Consider the following 19,091-nt stretch of genomic DNA (forward strand, 5'->3'; position numbering starts at 1 on the left):
CCATGGGCTAATGCCTTTAGATTTTGTTAGAGCATCACTGAGGTTTTTGTTTTTTCATCTTGCATTTTCTTCCTGCTTGCTCTTTCATTATTTATGATACTTTCTCATCCAACAAAAATAAATGAATTTCCAGGGAAAGAAAATAAATGAAATAGAAAGGAAATTATTTGAACCCGTTCAAGAAAAAAATCCTCAAAATACCAAAGGTACTGCATTTATATGTATCATGTTGTCCCTTAATATCAGGGAGAAAACGGAAGGGAAGAAAGAGGGGAAAATCTTATCATGTATTTATGCTTTGACCTGTGAACTTACATAGCATATGAATGCTTGTCTCTCTAGTCCATTTTTAGTAGCTGAAAGTAAAACAATTGAGTCATCTACAAAACTTGGTATTAAAACCTCCATATGAATAATTTACAGAATAGCAATAGATACAGATAACATCCAGTTGAATGTAAGCTTATCATGAAATATCTGTTCCCATGTTCAATGATGCTTAGATTACTTCAGAAGATAAGCAAAAGTTTTGAATACACAAGCCTTGGGGATTATGAGTGTTTGTGGTATTTTTTCTGTAGTACTTTTCAATACCTTTACAATGTATTCTGAATGAGCCTGGAATTCTAAAAAGATCATTTTCTCTTGTGAAGAATTCCTAAACTTGTTCAGAAAATGGTTTATGCATGGTGTAAGAGGATAGCAGTTGGACATACCTGTGGGTAGAAATAGGTATGTTTCCTTTAGCCCTACAAATGTTTGCTGCCTTATCTCACTTCTTTGTTTCACAGATCTAGATTATAATTTTCAGAATATAAATTAAAAAAAAAAAAGTATAAATACAAAAAATAATTATGAGGTTGAAAATACTACTTTGTAAAGCACATGGCAGGTGAACTGGAACAAAACACCAGGAAATTAAATGTAATGAATGATTGCCTTGAACTAGCATGACCCAATAGTGATATTCTAGGTCTAACCTGAGTAGTTCGGTAGGCAATCTTTTTATCCATAAACTTATATAACTCTGTTTTGATGAATCAGAAGGGATGAACACAAAGTTCAGACAAACATCATTTTGCTATATCACTAAAAATCTCTTTGAAGTTTTCTAGACTAAAGCAAGTATGATTGGGCTGAAAGTTTCATCTTAAGATGAAAATGCTGGGAAATTCACACTGGAATCTGAATGAGGTTCTTTAAATAAATAGACATACCCAAATGAAAGTAGACAGTTCTTTCACATTTTTAGTTTCTGCAGAATTTATTATTCTTTAACACTATGCCTATAAAATAGCAAAGCACCTAGAAGTATTGAATCATTATGCAATATATGTAATAGGGTGTTCATCTCTGTGGACTGGTTTCAATGAATGATTATAAATCTAATGAGTTTCATAAATATAAGAAAAAAACTAATGAGTTGAACAAACAATTTATTGATACAATTGTTATGTTAATGAGTGAAGGAGAGAACCTTTTGGATGATATGATGCTAGATATTTGGATAAGACCAAGTAATTTGTTTAAAAGCATATCTGATTACACGGACATAAAGCTTGATTTCATCTCTTTTTTACATTTACACTATGCTGAGATCTTGAAATGTATTTTATGACTTTCAATTTCCTCTGCATGTGTCTTTCCCTTGTGATTTTTCTCATTTGATTTTTCTTTTCTTCTTCCATTATTCTCATATCAAAATGAGTTCACTTACTCATTCAAATGAAATTTTTTGCACAGTTGATAGGAACCTTCTCCCTCTTCCCCAGTGATGGAAAACATCCAACTCAAGTATTACTGACTTTTCATGCAAGAACATCTTTTCATAATTTCCACAATACAGTGCTTTTTTTACATTAAAATAAATGGCTTTGAACCCTCTTTTGTATCTTGTTGGTACTAGAAAAAAAATTAAGGTAAATACAAAGGGACATGAGTTTGTGTTAGGGATAGCTTTAAGCTTAGACTGGATGAGTTATATGTATCTACGAGTAGGGATCTGATCCTGAGGACAGTTCTTATTGGGTGGACAAATTGTATTGCCAATTGCCAATTACATTGGGAAAGCAACTCTGAAGTCTCAGTGGAAGGAAGCAATCTACAAGTTGCCAACTTTATTATTCTAACTATCAGAAAATGAGAGAGAGAGGGAAGGAGCATGGGAAGGAGCTACTGAGGAATTTGAAGTATAGAGAATAGCTACTTGTCTTGCAAATAAGATTAGACCCAAAGTGTTTCTTCACTTGGTCAGTCTGTGCAGTTTCATATGAATAGCCAAGTTCATTGGAAGTCAAGATGAATATGCATTTTAATGTTATTAATAACTTTATGTTATTAATAACTTTAATTGCTTTGGGAACACTGAGCCCTTTTAATATACTGCGTTAGGAGTTGCTTTTTCTTGTACAAAGTGAAGTGTATCAGTGAATTTCTGTTTTTGTACATCTTACTGTCTCATTGCATTACAACTCATCTGTGTAGATTTGCAATTGACAACTAGCATCTTGATCATCGAGGTAATTCTCTAAAGCACAGTGGTGGCACAGTGGTGGCTGTGCTTCTTTTTGTCTTGCTTTAGTTCCAGGAGGAATTTTATTTTATTTTTTTTTAACTGAGAAATAAAAATATTCCTACTGAGATGCAGAAGACTATTTCTCAATCTTTTGTTGAGAAATAGGAGCACCCAAAAGTTCAAAAACAACTATGATACGGCTGCTAAGAAACACCACATTTGTTTTGTTTGGATCTTCTGTCCACAACAGCAGTGATGTGTCAGAACAGAAAGGTTGCACACTGAAGAGCTGCACAATACATGCTTTCATTTCTTTCATAAACCTCTGGAAGGAGCATTTGGGCAGGCTGACATACCCCTAATCCAGCCTGTTACCCTAGGAGCTGTCAACTGGTCATTCTGTGTTAGCTTGTGGTTTGATAGGTTCCTACAGACTCAGGCACACAGGCTGAGTAATTTAGCAAGTCTGTAACTGCTGGACTGCAACAGTTGTGATGGCACTCATATTCCTCCATCTTTCAGTATTACAGCCTTTTGGCCAGCTGTCTGAAGGCCCAGGTATTCCCTGTGCTCCTCTGGGTTGGGCTGCATGGTGTGACAGAGCAGAGTGGTACTGTGATAAAAGCATACTGCAACCTGGCTTGCAAGATGTTGGTTCTGAAATCTTCTGTAGTGCTGTTTGGGATTTGGAGCAGAATCACTAGGGCCTAGTAGGTGAGGAGAAATTATTTTTATTTCTTTCTCATTCTCTCTCTCTCTTTTGCATTTTTGAGTAAATGAGAATACTGAACTGCAAACAGGAAAGTTGATTTGGGATTAAGAGGGTAAGAGGGCTTCAAAGGGTGCATTGGATAAAGAGAAAGATATTAAGGAACCTTTAATTATGTGGATGCAATCGGAACAGAGGGACAAAAGACTCATGACAGCAGGAATCGGTGGAAATGGAGGACAGAAAAATGCTGCATAAAGAGGGCAAGTATGGAGAGGAGTGGGAGAATATCAAACAGCTGTCCAGATCGAACACCTACTACATGTAAGGTATTTTTGACTTACTGTGCTACCTACAGGCAATGAGCTCAGCTCAAATGGAGATCTGGGAAGATATCTCCAGGAAAAGAGGGGCAAATGGTATCGCTGTATTAAATCCTTAACCCTTAAAGCTGCAACCTTTAGAGCAATTAGAGACAAAAAGATGTAAAGAAGAAAACAGGTTTTGGTTTGAGTTTCCACAAAGAGTCTGTTATCCCCTTCCTAATATCTTTAAATTCTGATTAATCTTTATGTGCTTTTAGGATGGCTTAATACACAAAGATTTATTTTCCTGGGTGGATAATTGCTTCCCACTCCTTAGGGGTAATAGGTAACCGTAGAAGTAAGATTTGCCCCTTTACATCTGGAAGAGGAAAGTGCTTTTTTTTTTTTTTTTTTTTTTTTTTTTTTTTTTTCATATTTTAGCATAAGCCTTCTAAATCTCACTTATGAGGAAGTGTAGCAGTGTGACTCACACTGGCTGTTAAAACTCAAGAAGGAAATACGTATGTGATTGATTATAAAGACATATTTTCAGTGTGTGCTGCTTAGGCAGAATACACCCACAATCCCAGTGATTTTCTGTTTATATATTTAGTGTCCTTCTTAAGCAGTGGGTGGAACAAATGTGACTGGAGAGCATATAAGAGGAGGCTGTTTGTGTAGCTGAACAAGAGTGAGAGGAATTGTAATATTGAAAGTCGTGCTTAACAGTTTTGTTAATTCATCTGCGACTAATGGGGGCATGCAGAGCGCAATCATTAGCTCACCATAAGGTTTTTGCTGTCAGTCATCTGTGTTCCTTTTACTATTTTTAAAAGGGGAGATAACTTAGAAGATTTCCATGGTAAGAGAGATTGTTCTGGGGATTCCAGGCTGAATTTGAGAGGTTATGGTGCTTTTATATAAGTTCTTATATGCGTCGTGCTGTTATCATTCATAACTAGGTCAAATTGAAATTGATAAGCTTATTGAACCAAACACACATCACCCCATTTGGCTTCTGACTAGGCTAAAGAGCCCCTTTTTTGGGGTCTGCAAAATAGGCAGTGCTACCTTCCTCCACCAACACTTAGTGGGAGCTATCACGAGAAGTGTGAGTCTGTCCCTATGTTTGATAACTGCCTGGTTTGCCCAGTACGAATAAGCAGATGATTCTGCTAGTGCAGCGACAGTATTCTGAAAATGATCCCCCACATCTGTCCAATGTGAACACAAATATTTAACCCCTTCATTCAAGATACACAATTTGTATATTTTGATTTCTTTACTTGCATGCTTTCTCCTCAGGCTGAACCTCAGCTTAGCACTTTGTACAGGAGTCACTATCCATCATACATGCCTTTAGTTATAGCCTGTGCCTTTTTGCGCCTTCTGCTGCCACATGTGGTGTGGCCTCCTGTTGTGGTGGTCTCCTCCTGCACTGTGCCTAGGAGGTGTGCTGAAACCAGGAGTCCACCATAATTCACCAATAAAACAAAGCCAGATTCCACCTTTTTTGAACACAGAAGGGATATGAAATAGATTTCTTCCCTCTTTGTGTGAGAATAATTAAATAGAATAAAATTAAGGTAAGGACTTGATGAAAAATCCCTCTAGAGTGCCCAAGAAAGTGAAGCAGCCTGTGAGTCATCAGTGATTATCGCCAACAACCCAGGGAGGATGTACAGGAACCTAGATGGTTTGAGTAGAGCAGAAAAACACCTGACTCCCAAAGAAGAAAAATAAGAACTCAGTGAGTTATAGACTTTAATGCATACAAGAATATTAAAACACATTATTTAGCATTTTATTTTGATCATTTGGAGCATAATAAGAAAATGAGAATAAAGGCAGGTTTTCTAATTACAAATATTGTAAAATCACTGTAAGTTACTTACTTGATAGGATAAGTGTTTTTGCAGGGAATATAAAGAAGTGAAACACAACAAAATAGTGAATTCACAAGGAGCATTTCTGTTTCTTTTTCCACTTGGTTAGTGCTTTGACTGTGATGACTGTTTGTAAGTAGCTGCTTATTCTTCCCTCCCTCAACTTTCATTTAATGGCTTCTTGACAAGCATTTCTCATGTGTAGAGCTAATTCCAAAGTCGTATCTCTGTCAGTTATTATTTCTTCCATTTCCCTCCATCAAACACCTTATCTAAGCTCCTGGTGGTGTTTGCTCCCTGCCGGGGGCTGGCTGAATGCAGCACAACTTTTAAAAGTAAATGGTGCCTCGGGTTTCTGTGTGATATTTTGGACTGTCATGAGTCTGTGGTTCATCTGGCTGTGCTCCCATGCCATGCTGAAACCCAGTTCAGGTTTGGCTTACTTCAAAGAGTGAGTAAATCATAGGCTTGCTTTGCTTTTGGGGTAGTTTTCTTCCACAATGTAGCTCTCCCCACAGCTGTTCTGGCTGAGGTGATGCCCTTTGGTGTTTCTCAGAGTTTTGGGGAGTTGAAGGATAAAAGCCCTGTGGCTGTGGACTTGGAAAAGGTAGACGAAGGCGCTATTGGGTGTGCATCATTTCTGGTGCTTGTTACATTTGACTATTGAAGTATGCTCTTAGTTTTGCCATCAAGAGGATACAGGGTTAGGCATTGCCTTTTCCATCTCTGACCCTTTTCTCTGCACCTGTATCCTCAGGAAGAATGGAAGAAGGTGCTCAGGTGCCAGTCAAGTTTGAGGTCTTGCTTTCTTCTCTTGAATGGAGCAGCAAACTGATTTTATAATTTGCTTTTTAAATAAGCAGCAAAGAAGGCTATCATAGTTTGTTTGTTCTTTTTTTGGATGTAATTATAAAACTTTGTCCTTGTTTATTTCTGGCAAGTTTTTAACTAGGGAGCTATTTGGATGATAATGATTTTTTTTTTCTTTTAACTAAATATGAGGAACACATCAGACAAATATTGAAAAGCTGTTGTCTTCCCCTAAAACAAACAAAAAGCTTTTCTTTAAACTGCTTTTCTGTAAGTGCATATAGTGAATGATGGATTATGGTTTGGGTTGGTTTTGTTCTTCTTGTTGTGTTTTGATTTTTTATTTTTAGCATGTGCACATCTTTCTGGATGCATCAATAACATCAGAAATAACATCCGTGAAATGACGCATAAGGCAAGTAGCTTTAAGCATGATTGGGCCATCGTTGGGGAAGTTGCTGGCTCTTACAGGAAGGTGGCTTAATGAAAAAAGCTGAGAACCAGGAGAAGATGCCAGGCCCTTACAAGAGGCCCAGGAAACAGAGGGCTCTGGCACCTCCAAAAGGCACCCTGAGAGCTGTCCCATCTGCAGGGAAAGGTCCAGGGGCTGCAGGAGGGGAGCATGTTTTTCGGCTCAGAGGGGACGATGGCAGGGATGGATGTCACTTCCCAAAGCTTGCAAAAAAGGTTAAAGACTATGATGAGGAAAAGTGTGTAATTCTACCTTTGGACCTATACCTTGTCTGTGTCTGGATAATGACATTTTTATTGTGAAGAAATTGTTCTGAGGATGCGCTGGATAGTTTATCATTCCTTCCCAGAGTGATAAAGTGTCAAATATGCTAGAGGTGCTGCACTAAAATGCAGACAGAAAGGCACTTCTGGGGAAGGCAGAGTCAGAATGGCCAAACAGCACATTTCTGTGCAAATAGCAGCCAAAGCAGAGCACACCACATACACCGAAGCAAACCCAAGAGAAAGTCAAAAGTCAAAACAATATTTGTACTGTTTGCCCTGTAACCTAAAAACATTGTAAATAGTCTTGAATTACCACTGAGAGCTAGAATTTTGCAGTTTGCTTGAGAGGAGCATACTGCATTTTAAATGAATAATGTGGAGTGTCAACACTGCTGAAATATGGATCTTGATAATAATTGCTAACATTGAGTCTTATGCTGTAAATGAGGCAAACTTTTTATGACACAGCACTATGTAAATTAAAAAACAAACAAACAAACAAACAAACAAAACTTACTGTAATGCTACTATTTTTATTGTTGTTTTTTGTTTTGTTTTTGAGCACATTGCACAGGTTCATGTCCATGTGGGTGTTGAATATCTCCAGAGAAGGAGACTCCATGGCCTCCCTGGGCAACCTGTGCCAGTGCTCCGTCACCTGTGCAGCACAGAATAACAATTCATGTAATCATTAATCTCACCCACAAATGGATGGATATAGAAATTGATTGTGGTGTGACATTGCTTCTAGTAAGCATCAAAAATGAAAACAAAAAGCTTTAAAATAAGTCTGATAAATATTTATAAATATCTCGAGACTCCCTGTTAGACTTGAACTCCATTAACACTGGACTTGTTGAAGCCCGACATTTATGTATATTGAGGCTGTTGACTTCCAAGGTTTGTCTCATGGAAGATTTGAGGCTTGCGCTTGCTAATTAGGATCATGCACACATGGAGACAACTGCACTCTCCAATGCCTAATAATCCACATTTCTGGTCTTTCAAGTGCTGAGACTGTATATGGCTATAAGTGTCATCACCCTACACATTCACCTCACAAGTCAGACCATCCAAGAGGATTTGAAAGAAAATTTCTCAGAAGGCACTTGATACTTTCAAATATTTTTTTCTAACCCCAAATTGAACTGAATTTCAATGATGTTTTGAGTTCTAGCTCCAGGCCAAGTTTCTAAATGGTTGATTTTTTGTAAAGAATGAATCCACACCCCCATTCAAAAATTCCTTATACCAGAGGTATTTGTGAGAAAAATCATATCCTAATGCATTTTAGAAACCATAGCTATTTTATTTTGGATTGCCAACTATAACAAAGAAAACATGAAATATTCGCCTTCTGTAAATATCTTGGGTTAAAAAAAGTGGGCTGCAATGGCATCAAATAGATAAGGCTTTTTTTTTCAGTTTTATAGAATCAGCTGTATTGAAGTGTTATTACAGTTAAATGAATAACTGTTTTGTTTGTGTGTCTGTGTGCATGCACATGTGTGTATGTATATACACACATATAGATACACATATATATATCTACACACTGGAAATGAGTAATTTTTATATATACACACCAGAATTAGCCTAATCTGTCCATTCCTAGATAATATAATTTCATAAATATGACAGTCCAATGATTCAGAGTGCTTTATGATCTACAACACTGTGGTACATTACTTTTGACTACTAATTAACAGTCTTTTCTGTCATTGTCACATATAATGAAAGGGCTATTACAACAGCATGGTCCACAACACTCTAGGAGGCTTTGCTCTTCGCAACTTGCCACGACACTGTCATTTATCTGGACAAGCTTGGTTTGTTTCTGTAGTGATGTTTTTGGAAAGGTTAGTGGATTATCAATAGTCACTTTAGATGTACAAGCCAAAGGGAAAGAAATGCATGGAAAACTAATGAAAAAGGGGTTTGTATTCCTGCTGTAAAAGGGCACAGCAGTCAAATCAAGTTGATGTTTGACAATCCTGGGAGATGTGAATTTTCTTCTGGGAAGTAATATTGGCTGATTGTCAGAGCTTCAGCTAATAATACCCAAACCAGAAATATTGCTCTCTCTTTGGACTGTTCCATAGCCTCTGTGAGTTTTATTCATAGACCTTGGGAGGGCTTGGAAGACATTTAAGAGGAACAATCCATTGAGATTTAGCATGTTTGCATATATACTAAACAAAAGAAATCCAAATGTTCCAGGACATAGAAATGCAACAACAAACCCCAAGTACCAATGTAGTGACAGTGCAATATCAATACTGTTACAATTAATAATTTAGTGTGTCTATGTCATGGATTAGAAGTCTTTTAAATATGCATTAGGATAGACTTTTGTCTTTAGGAATGCTCTAAGGTGTTTTGAAGACTGAGCAATGTAATGTGGGAGAAGGTTTGCTCTGCGTTTTTCAGATGTAGAGGTTCAGTTCATGCTTCAAGCACAAAACTATTCAGTTCCTAGTTAATTATGAGTTTAATCTCTTGCAAAATTTGTGAAATGCCTTTGCTAAAGTGCCCCCATACCTGTCCTTTCTGCTTCAATGTTTCTTCTACACTCTCTGAGAACCGACTTCTCCATTGCAGTTTTGTTTTCCACTTCCAACTCACACGTGAAAATTGTCAGTGGACTTCAGCTTTCCCATTGGCCTGGCACTCTATCCTGTAAAATGCTTTTTCACAGCAGGTCATTGATCTTATAGTCTGGTTTGAAGGTAGCTGAAATGTCAATATAGCTTTTAGCGATTTTTCCCTGATGTTTACTCCCATGATGTATGGATTACAGTGCTGAAAATGCATTTCCTAATCTCTTGGTAAAGATTACGGATCAGTAGCACGGAAATTCTTCCCCCAGATTGGAGGCATATCCTAAATGGTTTTGGTCCTCTGTATTGCCTGCTGTATTTTCTAGACAGAATGAAGTTTATGCCATTAAAAATAATAATAGAATTACTCAGCTGACTATATCCTCAAGAGAGTAAAAAGGCATGTATGTATATGCAATGCTACAGTAAGTAGAAGAACAATGATGCTTGAAAATGTCATATCGTGCAATAAATAAAACAATCTTTGCAGTAACAATTGCAGTTTCTTGCACACATCTGTCCATGTTGGCAGCAGTAACCACTGCTAAATGATAACATCCTTCATCTAAGGCCAAATCTCTTCTATGAGAAACAGATGCTAAGGCTAAGAATATGCATCAGGGGGAGAGAATTGATCTGCTTCCTTAGCTTTGAGTAAATGAAGTGGTCTAATTGCAGTAAGATATTGCATAGTCAGAACCAGAAAGCAGGAATGCTGTTTCAGGTGTGATGGTGCTATTTATTTTCCTGTGGCTGCTCAGGAGGCAGGCAGTAGCAGCAAGAGGCCAAAGGAGGCTGTAGTAAGAAACAGAATGGTCCATGGGATACGGAGGGAGCAGGAGAGGTCCAGGGCTGAGCAAGAGAGAAGCTGGAAGTGAGCAGAAGTGAGCACTGGAGGTGGGAAGGGTTTGTGTTTGCTGCATTGCCCAGGGCTCTGGGGGTAAAGAGAAAGTGAAAACAGATGGAAAGCACAAAAAGGACTGTATTTGAGAGAGACTGCTAATCATGATTTAGGCATATATAAATAAATGAAAGAAACTTAAACAGAAAAAGGGGTGTATTACAAGTATCCCAGGCATTGCTGTCAGAATGTTGCTTTCTACTGAAAGCAGTCAGTGTATGGAACACAGTAGACTTTCCTTAAGACTATATCCGATGCATCCATATTTCCTCATTTGCTGCATGTATAGGATGCTAGCCAAGTTTCATATTTCCAATTGTACATTAGTGTCACCTGCAAACACAACTCTTTGGGTAATTTTGCATCCAGTGTTGGTGACTGTCATTTCTTTGCCATAAAAGGATTGGGGGGGTGGGGGCACAAAGTTTTGATAAATAGAATCGTTTTCTCCTGAAGTGCTTGTAGATCAGGAAGTGATTAAAAACTAAATCTCTGGATCAGTTTACCTACTACCAAAATGAAGCCAACTATGAGATGAAATGTAACTGGTAAGCACTGCAGTGACGGCCCGTTGCAGCACCTTGCGGCAGCCTAATACTGAACCTGGTCGTTACTGCTTACACTGAATTTTTTAACTGAATTTAATCTTTGTTGATTGGATTGTCTGTGTTTTAACATCCAAAATTATCTTCTTTGGTTGGGAGACTGGTGTAAAAATATTTATTGTAAGGGATAGGTGGATATAAAGGATATGTAAATGTCTGGATTGTAAGGGGCTATGAGGCTACTTGATTAGTGGCTATTCAACATAAAAAAAAATAAAATAAAATGAGAGAGGAAAACAAGTAATGAAACCCCAGATACTGAAACTGTAGGGAATAAGAGATATCAGAAATGATAGCAGAGCCCACACCTGTCGGGAGAAGTTCAAACAGAACTTTGTAAGAGAAGGGGAAGTAAGGTTATCAGATGTCTGATAGGAAAGAGAAAACTTCTTACAGTATGTTTTAAAGGGGTTGTGGGAAAGTGTGAAATGTTTTTTAGGATGTTTAGGGGAAGGGCCAAGTGCAGGGAAAGGAAATGGTCAAAGTGGATCAGGAACAAGTGTATGTAAATGGGAGGAGGGGAGTATAAAAAGGGCTGCTGGTATGTAACCATGCTGGTCAAGTACTTATCTGACTGAGCCCTGTGTCTGGTTACTGAAGTATGTCCCATCTCTTTACTAAACTCAACTCCTAGCTGGTTTTGGTGTGATCCCACTTTCTGTTTGGTGTGTACAAGTGTGGGGACAGATGTGGTTTATTAGTGGACTTCTGGAAGGACTGAGCCAGTGCCTGGGCAAGGGGCATAGAGTCTGGATGTTGGACAGACTTAGCCCACACCACTGTTTGAGGGATCTGTAAATATTGGTGAATCACACAAATGGGAGTGTGTGCCTGCTTCACCAGCAAGCTTCAGTCCTCATCAGCTGGACAGGAGGAAGAGGATCAGGCCATCTGTGCTTACATGAGTGCAATTTGTTTTTATGAGGGTGCTGCTGCTGGCCCTGCTGTCTGTGCTGGTCTGTAAGGTTGTCTCCGTGTGTCCATGTGTGCATTGGCACCTCTGGAGTACAAACTCAGGCTTTCTACTGGCAGGACTTGCAGGTGGGAGCAGTGATGGCATCTATTGGACTGGAATAGGAAGAGCCTCCTGGGTCTAAGCAGGCACTAACCACAGCCCTGGTGGATGGGGCCCCCAATCCCCTGGGGTGGGAGCCCTCTGCATCCCCTCTCAGTAACAAGTGGTGCTAGTGTTAGTAGGCAGAAAGAAGTTAAAATGTCACAGGTCCTGCTTCCTAGAGCAACCAGCTCTAGGAAGTAATTAATGAAATGTGAGGACATCTGTGACTAGGGTGCTGTGATGTGAAATGTGTTATATTTGCAAACACTTTGTAGATAAGTGCTTCACAAATGAGACATTAAAAGGTGCTGTATTTTTAAACTTGCAAAGGCTTTCTATTATTGTGAGCACTAATTTTTGCATTTTATAAATTATAAGATGCATAAATTTTGCATTCTAACTGTTTTGACTCCTTGCTGTCCCTAGGGGAAATGGAAGAGTTAGAAACCCTTTGGCTGACTGGCATTTGCCACAATGAGAAGAATGAAGTCATGAGCAGCCAGCTGGATATTGACAACATGGCAGGAGTGTTTTACATGCTTGCAGCAGCCATGGCACTCAGTTTAATAACCTTTATCTGGGAACACTTATTTTACTGGAAACTTAGATTCTGCTTCACTGGAATCTGCTCAGATAGACCGGGATTATTGTTCTCAATCAGCAGGGTTAGTATTGCTTTCGTTTTCCTGCTTTAGGCAATAGGCAGTATAAGCCTGCCTCCCTAAAATATCACCTTTCTTTTTTATTCCCACTTAGACATTTGAAATACTTTTTTAGAGCATTAACAAAGTGATCAGTGGCCTTAGGATGTAATGGTACTCAATGGGAAGTCTTTTCTCCACTGAATTATTCTAGGGTATGAATGAACATTTGTCAGGATAATTGATAATCAAATGCTGAAATCTAATATGTTTGGAGGAAATTTTCATGAAAGAAAGGTAGAGATGCTAATGGCAGACATTAGCTCTCAGTTTTTGTATTTCTTATACAAGTGGATTTTAAGTGATGAAAGTACTGAGCTAATTTTTATATAGGCTTTTCTTCATAGCAAATTCAAATAACCCATATGAGAAGAGGTCAAACACAAGTGTCACTACGTTTGGTTAGATAGTAAGACAGTTTTTAGGGATAATATTACCAAATCCAAAGTGGATTTACATATCCAAGTAACTTACATGAATAGTAAGATAAAGGAAGTAGGTGCTGTTACATTTTTTGACAAATGAGTATTTCTTGTCTATTTTTTTAATGTGGTACTTTCATTAGCTAATGGACTTTGCAAGATTTTTCTATATAGCTGAGGATAATTGAAAATGGTACAAAATTGCCTAATTGATTAAAAATATACTGAAATTACCCTTTTGAATAAATTGGACTTTATTGGAACTGCATTAAAAAGACTCTGCCCTAGCCTGTTGGAGGTTGCCTAGTAAGGCATATATATTTTTTCCTCCACATTTTATATATGAACTTTATTCTTTTGGCCTTTTACATGTGAAATTCTTTTAACCTCTCTGGTGAAAAAAAAAATAAATACTTATTTCAAGTAAGAGTCACAGGATGGACTTCAGCAGTTTTGCTCAAAATGAACTCAATTTCAGGCTTAGAAAGAATCAGGATTTTTTCATATGTGCTAGGACAGGAAACAGGAAAGCAAAAATGCCATGATTGGAAACTTTTTCATTTCAGTGAAAGTGAAGAATATCATAATATCAAAGAAAATAGCCTGAGTGCAGGCTTCTTTTAGAGTGGTAATTTAATCACTGGTTTAGAATAATAGTGTTTCCATTACTGAAGGTTAGTTACATTTTGTGATGGGATTAGGGAACCTTTTGAGGTCAAGTCTATTTTTATTTTTATTTTTTTCTGGAATAAGCATGGGAGACCAACACAGACCACTGGTTTGTAAAATACTGGCATTCCTTCTCCTTTACATTGCCAACAGATATAGCAGAAATTATCCTTCCAAATAGATGAAAACAAATGCCAGAATGGTAGATATCTACTTTTAATCTTTCTATTAATTAAATAAGCACTGTTTATTTTTTCTTTACTTCCAATAAAAATAGAATGAAAGTATTTTAAATTTACATCTAGTGAATTAATTTGTTTTATATTACTCATATTACAGGGTATTTACAGCTGCATTCATGGAGTACATATAGAAGAAAAAAAGAAATCTCCTGACTTTACTTTGACCAATTCCCAATCCAACATGTTAAAACTACTACGAACAGCAAAAAATATGACTAATATCAATCCTTCAAGAATTAACTCCCCCAAAAGAACAGCTGATTTTATTCAGAGGGGTTCCTTGGTTATGGACATGGTCATGGATAAGGGAAACTTGGTATTTTCTGATAACAGATCCTTTCAGACAAAGGACAACTTTTTTGGTGAAAATGTGAGTGAACTGCAGACACTTCCAGGCAATCGGCAGAAGGACAATCTTAACAACTATGTTTTCCAAGGTCAGCATCCTCTCACGTTGAATGAGTCCAATCCAAATACAGTAGAGGTTGCAGTAACAGCAGAAACAAAAGTGAACTCCAGACCCAGGCAGCTTTGGAGGAAATCTGTTGAATCTTTACGTCAAGAATCTGTACGTCAGAGCCAAGGTTCCCAGAGGGAAAATGGGTCAGATGAAAACAGGCAACTTTCAGTGAAAAGCCAAAGATACCTTCCCGAAGAGGTTGTCCATTCAGATGTATCAGAGACATCAAGCCGAGCTACTTGCCATATGGAACCAGAAAATAACAACAAGCACCACAAAACCAAGGACAATTTTAAAAAAAGAACAGTAGCATCAAAATACCCAAAAGACTGTAGTGAAGTGGAACTAACATATCTGAAAACCAAGCAGAGCTCTCCACGGGATAAAATCTACACAATTGATGCTGACAATGAGCCAGGATTCCGCTTGGACACACCTCAGTACATTGAAAACATTGTCCTTCCAGAAACTATAGAACTTCCTGATGTTTATCAAGATCACAATGACAACTACAGGAAAGCAGAGCATGCTAACAGGACTCCCCTACATAATGAAGACAGTCTTCCAAATAATGACCAGTATAAACTTTATGCAAAGCACTACAGTTTAAAAGATAAAAATGCTTCCCTAGTTGACATGAATGATAGATACAGACAGAATTCCACCCACTGTAGGAGCTGTCTTTCTAATTTGCCCACTTATACAGGACATTATTCAGGCAGATCTCCCTATAAATGTGATGCATGCTTGCGGATGGGGAACCTCTATGATATTGAGGAAGATCAGATGCTGCAGGATACAACGAACTTATCACTTCCTGAAGAAATATATGAACATAGTTGGTCACATAATAATGCTCTGCAGTATCATAAAAAAAACAAGTTGAGGATTAGCAGGCAACATTCTTTTGATAATATTGCTGATAAATCCAGGGAAATTGATATTGGAAGACCTGCTCGTAGTATAAGCTTGAAAGAAAAAGAAAAGTTTCTACAAAGTAGTCCATATGCAAGCATGTTTAGTGTTCCCTCAAGCAAACTGTTGAGCAACAAAGCCTCACTTTTAACTCATGCTCTGGAGGACAGTAAGCGGAGCAAGTCCCTGTATCCTGTTCACTCAGAAGATAATCCCTTTCTGCACTCGTATCGTGACGACCAGCACTTATCTCTTAGGCGAAATCCACCTGATCTTTATAAATATTCATTACCATCCAAAGGAAGAAATGATAATTATTTAAGGTCATCCATAAAGTCTACAGCATCATACTGTTCGAGGGATGGTCGGATCCATAATGACATGTACATTTCAGAGCATGTTTTGCCTTATGTTGCAAATAGGAATAGCGTGTACTCAACTCCAAGGGTTTCAAATTCCTGTAGCAATAGACGTGTGTATAAGAAAATGCCTAGCATTGAATCAGATGTTTAAATTTTCCATGAACGCTTTATCTATAGGGAAAAATAGTTGCCACCATCTTAGAGGGAGAATATTTTCTTTAATAGTATCCTGCTGTAGTAAATGATATGTAAACCTCTCCCTTTCTCAGTGTACTTTTGTACATGAATAGGTAAACTAGTATGCTCTCAACCATCCTTTTAAAATATGTCTTGTTGAAAAGGAGAAAAAAATAGCCATTTATGTATACTTTATATAAATGGCGAGCTGTACGGGAATAGCCCCAATATATGTTGGCAACTATGCTGTTTTGTATCTAATTATTTTATATTTTGGTTATTCTAATTTCTGTTGCTAAGTATCATTCAATGTACTTTTGTCCTTAGAAATGTTTAATGATTTTTTAGTACTGGATAAGCAATATGGTATGCATGTACTATGACACAGACAAAAAGAATTAGGAATGCATTTGCACAGTCAAAGAAAAAAAAAAAAAGATTAAACAGACAGCTAGGCTTTCAAAAATATATTTTAGCTTCATGATCATTTTCAAAGAAAAAAAAATCAGAAAAAAAAAAACTCCAAGCCCCAGAACCTTAATTAATATAACACAATATGTTAGCACAAAATTAATACCTTCATTCTAGACTGATAGAAAATAAATGGGAAGACCATAGACCCAAACATGTGAACTGCTGTGTACCAAAAGGAAGCCCTGTAGATTTTGGTTAATGTTAATATACAAATGCTGTTCTTATATTTCACATGCACTTGCCATTACAAGCTAGGTTCACTGAAAAGTCTGCAGTCATCTTGTCAAAAAATTCACAGCTGCCTAATCCAGAGTATATATTTTTAACAAGCAGTATGTGTCACTTATTGTGGAGCTGTGGTCATCATTAGTAACCTTGAGACCTAATATGTATGTAAGTTTGCATTTGCCCCTTACTGGTGATTACTCAGGGTTGTATAGTATTTCTTTTATTTCTTCACTTCCCAAACCAAATCCCAACCCACAGTAGTTCTTTGTTTTTAGCATGTTAGTGATATCTAATTAACTGTATGTTAATATTACTAAAGCTGTTAATACAGTATCAAACACCAACAGCCATATATTCAGTGTTATCAGCAAGGAACGCAATACTGTTTATTTGCACACACCGTGAAGGATTAACACCTTGTAAGGGACTTGTTCCTTCTGGAATATCATACATATTTGTTGAACATCCGACCAGTTTCTTAACCTCTCTAATCAAATCTGTCATATAAATTGAATATGTGCACACAGCTAAGGGAGAGTATCATCACTCACCAATATGTAAAGATATTCACATAACAAGGATGACTTTTATTTTTAGTAAAGGTTAATCAGGATGTTACAAAAACAAAATGTGTTGTACACACCTCTCTCCATGCCCTATAACCATAAGGGAGTGTGGCAGGGATGAGAGGAAGTCTTTTGTGAGTAGAGTATATAGTTGTAAATTCTATTTAAACTAAAGAAGTAAATTGGTAATATATTTAAATACTGAAAGCATCAACAGGTGGTGCTCTGCCATTCTCCTGGTATTCTAAGAATTGATCTATTTTTCTGTGTGTGTAGAGGAAGTTTAGATTATTCAAGTGTTATTCCTTACATTTCACTGAAGATCAGTGAACAGGGAAACCATTACCACTGTGAATTGGAAAATGTAAATATTACCCTAACTTTTCCCTGAACTAAAATTCTTCTCAATAGAAAAATACTTACATCAGCTGTAATTGTATATCTGCACGCCAGAGGTACAGTATGCAAGTTGGTTAGTGTGGAGTAGCATAATTCAGAGGAGAGCTGCAAATGGGAAGTAATATAGATGATGCATAGGGATAGACAAATATGGCTTATTGATTTTTTTGTTTACAATTCTTTAATTAAACAGATTTGAGCTGATTTTAACTACCAAACAGTCCACAATGAGTTCTTAGTATTAAAAAATTTAATTGTACATTCACCATAAAGGTGAAGGATGATATTTTTGAAGGAATGAAATGCACTGGGAATTGGGCTTTCCAAATCCCTTCCCAGCTTCCAAAAATCTTAGTATATTTTATTACATCTATGTTCAGAAAGCATATGTATGGCCATCTTCACTCTGTCCAGAATAAATATCTTCTGAGTATTCCTTATTCAACATTTAGTCATAATTATTTTATGTCATTAACATGATCTGCTTTCTGGTGCCTCACTGCCTCCAGTTCTTATAAACAGAAGATCCTTGACTGCCCTTACAGAGATTCCTATCTCATAGAAATAGTTGTATGAGCTAAGCAGGGCTAGGATGTTTATGGGTGGGATGAACACTACTTGTCATAAATGAAAACCCTCTCCCATGTGTATAAAATATTTGTCTTTGGTCTACAGGAAGGCAAATGCACTAAAGGTATAAATATTGTTGTAACAATTAATTAAAATATTTGAGGCAAATTTTCATTTTCCATCCAAATCATAGTAGACTAAGTAAAATCTTAAGTATTTTGAACCACATGGTGTGTTTCAGCAGACCGGCAATTTGTTGGTGTCATACCAAAAAACTAGGTTGTAAGTTGCTGAGAAGTTTACCAAGCAAATCGTGAAGCTCCGTGGTGGCTTATGTGTTTCACATCATCTTAAAGCACTCAAAACATTGACTCCAAGTTGTTTGTAATATTATCTCTATCTGCAGCTAGATGCCCATACTTCAATATGTAGACAAATACTGTATATAACGTTCTGGGAAGGAAAAATTCCCAATTACAGCATTTTCTAAATAAACTGTTGAAATCCAAATGTAAACATCCTAAACCCAGGTGGATTTATCCTTCTGTGAAATGTACAAGCAAATTAACTAAAAAAAACTATACTGCAGTGTTTGCTGTTTCTGATTTGAGCAGATTTCTGGTGACAGTAGAGATTTGTTATTAGCTACAAATGTGTAAAACAATCCCACACCAAACCAAATTAAAGAGACAAACGGAAGACTTGACAATGTTGCACAGCAGTTGCTCACATGGAAATAAAAAATGCTGCCTTATAAGAAAAAAAAAAAAAAAAGATACT

At 37.2% G+C, this 19,091-nt stretch overlaps 1 protein-coding gene across 1 annotated transcript in view; it reads left to right on the forward strand.

Moving 5' to 3' along the window:
- Positions 1–16,048, forward strand: part of GRIN2A (glutamate ionotropic receptor NMDA type subunit 2A) — a gene marked incomplete at both ends in the record, with an annotated part of 191,867 nt that extends 175,819 nt beyond the window's left edge. The window contains 2 exons of the mRNA XM_082772697.1: positions 12,553–12,791; positions 14,258–16,048. Of these exons, the coding sequence (XP_082628823.1) occupies positions 12,553–12,791; positions 14,258–16,048 (2,030 nt within the window). The remainder of the gene's footprint in view (positions 1–12,552; positions 12,792–14,257) is intronic.
- Between the last annotated feature and the right edge of the window lie 3,043 nt (positions 16,049–19,091).

This window comes from Aythya marila (assembly GCF_965140915.1).
Source record: "Aythya marila genome assembly, chromosome: 15".
NCBI classification, from domain to species: Eukaryota; Metazoa; Chordata; class Aves; order Anseriformes; family Anatidae; genus Aythya; species Aythya marila.